Source organism: Charadrius vociferus, unplaced genomic scaffold (genome assembly GCF_000708025.1).
Source record: "Charadrius vociferus isolate BGI_N301 unplaced genomic scaffold, ASM70802v2 scaffold1028, whole genome shotgun sequence".
In the NCBI taxonomy this organism is placed as follows: Eukaryota; Metazoa; Chordata; class Aves; order Charadriiformes; family Charadriidae; genus Charadrius; species Charadrius vociferus.
The window spans coordinates 716,688-723,663 of NW_009649564.1; the positions used below are offsets into that span (position 1 = coordinate 716,688).

The 6,976-nt window shown below is 50.7% G+C and overlaps 2 protein-coding genes across 2 annotated transcripts in view; both read left to right on the forward strand.

The window, feature by feature from the left end:
• ZNF469 (zinc finger protein 469) overlaps positions 1–3,621 on the forward strand; it is a 12,784-nt gene extending 9,163 nt beyond the window's left edge. The window contains 1 exon segment of the mRNA XM_009890046.1: positions 107–3,621. Coding sequence (XP_009888348.1) covers positions 107–3,621 — 3,515 coding nt within the window.
• A 1,961-nt stretch (positions 3,622–5,582) lies between these two features.
• The window catches only part of ZFPM1 (zinc finger protein, FOG family member 1), a 40,218-nt gene continuing 38,824 nt past the window's right edge, over positions 5,583–6,976 (forward strand). Inside the window, exon 1 of the mRNA XM_009890047.1 lies at positions 5,583–5,823. Coding sequence (XP_009888349.1) covers positions 5,583–5,823 — 241 coding nt within the window. The remainder of the gene's footprint in view (positions 5,824–6,976) is intronic.

Below are 6,976 nucleotides of genomic sequence, written 5' to 3' on the forward strand. Positions count from 1 at the left end.
GAAACCACCCAAAAGGCTCCCGGGCAAGGTGCTCTGCAGACCGCACCAGGGACTAGCCCTCCTCCTGCCGAGCCAAAGTGCTGGGCAAAGGCAGATGTGCCGCCAGGTAGAGAGCACTGCATGGAGAGCGCGGCCGTCTCAGACCTCCAGAGCTTGTTTGATGATGACTCCACGTTCTCCCAGCTGTTCCCCCGGGATGACCAGTTTGTCCGGAGAAAGTGCACACGGGTGTATGGGAAGCGCAGCAAGAAACCCAAGGCCATCACTGAGGTGAACCTCCAGCCAGCAGGTGCCATTGACCTCTTCACAATCCAATTAGCTTCTGACCTCAGTGAAACCAGCTCCTTCTGTGTCACCAGGGAGGACCCTTGCGAATACGAAACCATCTCTGTCGATGATGCCTTAATGCTAAACATGTGTCACAGCAGCAAGGTGAAGAGTGGAGATGCTGCTCCCAGTGCATCTAAAAGCATTGCACCGAGGTCAGATTGTGAGAAGATCAACCAAGGGAAGGAGGACATTGACCTGGAAGACAACATGCTAACCTTCTTGTGCCAAAACAGCCAAGTGGACAATGTCCCCAGCTTGAACATCTGGGGGAATCTGGAGAAGGAAGGAGAAAGCCTCTCTGCCGAGGACATGTTTGAGCCTCTGATGGACCTTGAGGATGAGCACTCGCTCAGAGAAGCGAGCTCGGAGCCCCCTGACCTGGCGGAGGAGCCCTACAATGACAAGGCTAATGAAGATTCAGACTCTCCCGAATTTCATACCATCGACATTGAGATGCTGAACGCAAAGCTGAAAATGAGAGACATGTGTTTCTTCGGCCCTTGCGAAGATCTTCCTGGCCACGGGGAGGACAATCCTGTGAGTTTCAAGCCAAAGCCAGGCCAGCACAGCAAGCACAGAAGTAAGCTAGAAGATGGGAAGCTGGGGAAAAACCGCAGTGAGATAACCATCAAGGCCAAAGACAAGCAGTACAAATGCAAAGTCTGCTTCCAGTGGTTCCTGACATTAGGGGAGCTGGACTTCCACAAGCTCTCCCATAACCCTTCCCCTCCACCTACCTGCTACATGTGTGTCCAGCGCAAATTCAGCTCCCGGGAGCAGCTGAGGGACCACCTGAAGGAGAAGCACGCCAAAAACAAAGCTGGTCTGTGGGCTTGTGGGATGTGCCTGAAGGAGATCTCCGATGTCTGGATGTACAACGAGCATCTCCGGGAGCACGCCACCCAGTTCGCTCGCAAGGGGCAAGCGCAGAAGTCTGTGATGGGCCTGCCAGCCTGTTTCAGTGAGGACAATGCCGCTGTCACCCACTTCCTCAACACCATCATGTATCGGAAGCCCAGCAGGTCCTCCCGGCACGCCAACTCCAGCAGCAAGCATGCGGTTAGCAGAGAGAGCAAGAGCCCCAAGGAGCTGCCCCTCGAGCAGGAGGGCAAGGCGATGAAAGACCCCTTGGAAAGCAACGTCAAGGTGAAGCCACCTGCACCCAGCTCCTCTAAAGCATCCGCCAGTCCGTCTCCAGAGCAGATGGCAAAAAGCGAAGGCACCCCAAAATCTGTCCCCATGCACCCAGACTGCAAGGATCCTTCCAGGGACTGTCATCATTGTGGCAAACAGTTTCCCAAACCCTTCAAGCTCCAACGGCACTTAGTCGTGCACAGTTTACAGAAGATTTACTTGTGCCACAAGTGTCCGATGTTCTACCAGGAGACCAAAGAGCTTCGAAACCACCTCAGCCAGGAGCATGGGATAGTGGAGGAGCAGGAGATCAAGCACACCACCCTGTACGCGTGCGAGCTCTGCGCAGATGTCATGCATGTCATCAAGAAGTCCTTCATCTGCAGCATGTGCAACTACACCTTCTCCAAGAAAGAGCAGTATGACCGGCACATGGAGAAGCACCTGGCAGGAAGCAACAAGACTTTCAAATTCAGAGGGGTCATGAGGCCTGGCATTGCCTCCAGAGAGGGCAGGGAGAAGACGAAAGAGGACAGCTCTCTCCGGGAGGGCATGCCACCAAGCAAGAAGAGGAAGATTGCTCACCATGGCAGCTCACTCCCACACGGCTCACCGGTCCACCTGGACCACACTAGTGACCTTCAGTTGGCAGAGGCTGCAAGCCCCAGCCTTCAAGCTCCCACTGACTCCTTGCCTACAGCAACTGGTAACCCAGGAGCACCCCAGCCCTCTGTGAAAACAGAAGACCTAGTGGGTGACTTCTCTGACCTTCTGGTGGAGATGGAGAAATCCCAGTTTGACACCGTGCCTCCACCACCTTGCCTTTCCCCATCTTTGCCACAGGCTGTGGCGAGCAGTCCGGAGCTTGGCCATATCGCTGCCCTGTCTATGGAGGAGCTGGAGAAAGGAGCGTTTGATGGGAAACCGCTTCCTTTCTTGGACTCGCCTGAGTTTACCATTGACCTTGCCGGGTTGGCTTGTAACCAGGCCACAGATCAAAAACTCTCTCCTCCACACCTGACTGAGAACCGTGGCTACACCGATACCCATAAAAGAACAAGCGTAGGCAACAAAGAGGAAAACATAGCAGGTGTCCTGGAAAATCCCGATGCAGCCACTGACACCACAGATGGGATCCCCTTTCTCCAGCTTGCCAAGAATGTCTCAGAGCTTCCTGCCCTGCCATCAGAGGCTCCACTGGCCAAGGAGACCCACAGGTGGGGCAACCCCAGTGCCAGCGATGCCTCTTCTTGGGAAGGAGCATCTAAGACCACATCTCCCGAAGCTGCCCACCATCCCCCACCCCTGAAGGACAAGACGGCATCACCCACACTGAACAGGGCTGACAAAGATTCAACCCTGCAGAAGAAGACCATGAGTAACCAGACCAGCAGTGAGGCTGCTCCTGGCTTGGGCAGCCCCAGCAGCAGCACAGAGGACAGTCAGCAACCCATCTCGGGGAAGGAGAAACCCGTGCCTGAGGCTAAGGACAGCAGCACTAATGCCAAGGACCAAGGCAGCAACCCAAGCAAATCCACCGGCCACCAGCCCAGAGGTGAGGCAGCCAGCAACACCATGAGACATGGCCACGTGGAGCCGAGCAAAGCCGCTGGCAAGCTTCACCCCAAGAGACGGAAAGAGCACAAGTCCTTGAGCCACCGGAGCAGCTCCGGCTCCCGGGAGAACATGGAGGGAGACGGGAAAAAGAAAAAAGCCCGGACCCCATGCCCAGGAAGGAGTGAGAGCACTGGCGAGCTCAAACATGCTGGCTGGAGCAACGCCGAAGCTTCTGCCCTCTCCCCGGGGAGGAGGGAGACACACTGCAACAAACTGGTACCCAAGCCCAAAACGGGCACCCAACTGAAGAAGATGGTCCTGGACACTTACAACCAGAAGAAGGGGGAGCTCCGTCACGCCAATGGGGACATGAAGCGCAGGAAGGCCATTCTGGGGAAGAGCCTCCACCAAGTGTTGGCCAAGGGGCCGGCACCATCCCCGCGCAGTTCCTTGCACAGCCCGCGCGCCGCCCGGGGTGCCAAGCCGGCCGGCTCGGCCAGCTACCGCACCGCCGAGTCCCAGAACAACCTGCTAAGCCAACTCTTTGGGCAAAAATTAACTAGCTTTAAAATTCCTTTAAGAAGAGATACTTCAGAGTAATTTATGGAAGTGACTTATGGTGATCCTCAGCTGCTTTCATGGGGTTTGCAAGGGAAAAATTATCAAAGCATTAAATTCGTTTGTGTAGCATGATTTCTCTGTCTAGCTTAAATGAACTTGCACTGCAGCCTCTGTGAAATAGTTTGCTTTGTGTCTACTAATCTACTTTAATTCACCTGATTTATCATGCAAATGCTAGAACTTTGATGTTGCTGATGATTTTCATGAACTGAAATTGTAATCGCTTTGGGCAGACTGAATCGTCGAGAGCAATTGCTTTATTGCAGAAGTGCTGAGGTTATAAGGATACTTGCAAATCTCAGACCCTTTTGAGACTGTGTCTGTGTTATCTTTGTACAAAGTACTTGAAGAGATGAACTTCATTCCGTAGACGTCTTATTCATAAGGTGCAGTACACTGTAGAAAGCAAATTTTTTTTTTGAAGATTTTGCACAAATAATCCCGTACAATTCATTTAATTGGGAGCTGGCCTAAGAGATGATACAATTTAAAAAAAAAAATTAAATTAAGAATGGAGTGTCCTATATTTTGACAGCCATCCCTATGAATTTGTTTCTACATCGTCAAGAGAATAACGAACTGGCTCTGGGGCTGCCGGGGCTGTCGGAGCCCTTCAGAGGATGCTGCCACTCTTTGACCACTGTAGACGATGTAACCGGAGGAGAGCTGCCACCGCGAGCAAACTGCACCTTGACACTTGTGACAAACTCTGATTTTTTAGGGTTTTTATGTGTGTGTGTGTGTGTGTGTGTGTGTGTGTGTGTTTTCTTTTTGTTTGGGGGGAGGAGGGGGTTGCGCATCAACAAAACTGTGCCAATTTACCGCACCAAACCGGTACTGTGCGAGTGCCCTCAATGGTATCACTTCTAAACTATCTTACTGTATTGAGTTAGTGGCTATATAGGTATCCGCTTTTTACTATGCAGTTACTGGTGCTATTCTTGTTTTGTAATGTGAATACAGACTTCCTTGATTGAAAAATAAAAGGGAACCATTAGGAAGTAGCCGTTACCTGTAAAAGAAAACGAAGCAGGAAAAAAAAATTTTAAAAAATCCAACTTTAGGGGAAAAAAAAAAAAAAAATCCTGTATGCTGGAACTCCATAGTGTCAAAAAGGTTACGTCACGTTAAACGAGCACGTTATACAACCGAACTTTTGAATCTGGAAAGAAATCTCAGGTGCAAATGAGGACATGGAAGATAGCTAAATACTATTGAAATACTCCCAAGTCAAGGAGGTGAAGTAATGCACTGATGTGATATGAACAGTCAGAGTACTTTGCGTCTGTCCTGCAATTATTATTTTTGTTTTGTTTTAGATTTAAAAGGAAAAAAAAGAGGCTTTATTCTGTTAATATGTATCTTTACAATTCTTTGTATTGTATAAAAATATTGTAGGTAATTTACCTTGGGTGCAATGTGTTCTGTCAAAAGTTTTTATTTTGATATTTTGTCAGAGAAACAGAAAGAGAGCAGGAAACGCGGTTTTATGATGTTGTATGTGTGCTTTTAAAGTGCCTCTTTAATATTGTTAAATAAAGTATGAGATGAAAATATGGGGTGGTACTGTAAAATCATACATGATTAATCTTTTCAAATATATTCCAATATTTTCACAGAAATTTCCTGTCTGCGTGATGTTTGTCCTGGTTGTGTCCCGTACCCCGCGGTCCTCGTGGTTCTCTCCTCCCACGCACATCTCTAACAAAACGATATTTCTAATTGACAGTTGGATGCTCCGTACATCTTCGTGGTGTCCTCTGTAAAGTGGCCGCAGGAGGACATTGGTGCAGCTGCCATCAGTTTTCAATCATTTGCAAAGCAGTGGAGCTTCTCAATGGTGAAGATGCCCATGCATCTCCTCTTCCCCACTGCATCTTGCCCGACTCCTACTCATGGCACGGGTGTCTTGTCCCATGGGGGGGGGGGAGCCTAATGTGATGGTGATGGCCCAGTTTGGTCATCACCAGCTGGTGATGGTGATGGCCCAGTGTGGTCATCATCGATTGGTGATGATGGTGATGGTGATGGTGATGGTGATGGCCCAGTGTGGTCATCACCAACTGATGATGGTGATGGCCCAGTGTGGTCATCAGCAAGTGATGATGGTGATAGCCCAGTGTGGTCATCACCAATTTGTCCTCAAGCTGACCTCTGCCAGCACAGCGCTGAGGTCTGAAGGTAGGAGGCTGACACAAAGCCGGGCATATTATATTCTTTAATTACTGTTGCAATCATAACATTTAAATGCTGTCAATGAGAGATAGCTCCTAACCGCGGGCTAGAATCCTTGCCACTTGGGGCTTGTAACTAAAACTGCAGGATTAATTTGATTAATTGATAGAATTATTTTCCAAACTACTCTTTTGTTTATGGAGGCTTAAAATGCTTGCCGCCTGCACCCTCCTGGTGTGTTGCAGAGTGGAGATAAAGTGGCTGAAAATAATTAGTATGGCTTAATTTAGGGAAAAAAATAACCTCAAAAGAATTTTGCAGAAAATTTAAGGCGGCACATTTTACTTTGTTTTGGCAGGAAATATTATGGAGCTGGAAATGGGACTTTTATGTTTTCCCCTCTCCTATATTTCACCAGGGCTGCAAACCTACGGGGGCGGAGGAGTATTTCATGCCTGGTTTTTACTGTAGCTCTCCCGCGCCTTCAGATTCATAACCTTGGCCACCTGGAAATGAAGTCCCCTGGGAGCCACAGCTTTACTTCAGGGGATGGGACCTGTCCCCGTGGCCCCGGGCAGAGTGCGGGGACACCGTCCTAAAGCGGTCCCCACCTTATTGCAGCACAGGCCACGAGCGATGCTCCCCTCGGGTACCGCTCCCTCCCGAACGCTGCTCCCCGGAGAGATGCTAACATCATCCCTGCAGCCCTGAAGGCTGAAATATTTAATCCTTCCCTTTCCCCTCTAAGTGAGAGTGGAGGGGTTCCCCCCCCTCCCCATCCTCTCCCACCTGCCCTCACCCACATCCCCCTCCCACGATCTCAGTGCCTGCGAAGTGGGTGACTCCCCCCTGGTCCATCAGGTCCCCTCAGCTCCCGAAAACCCCCAGCTTTGCCGAGTCCTGCATTATCCTGCAGCCCTTGACATTTGGGAGATTGCAGACCCCCATCAACGGAATTCCGGCGAGGAAGGCAAAGCCGGGTGGCTTCTCCCACCTGCAGATTAACTCGCTGCTCAGCAGGTGACAGCGGCACAGGGGGGGCACCCACAGGACCCGGCACGTCCGGGGGTCCCAGGGCCGCATCCTATTGGGATGCACGACTGGTCTGCACCATCCTCAGCCCCAGTCTATACCCTCTGCGGATGGGGACAGCCCCACA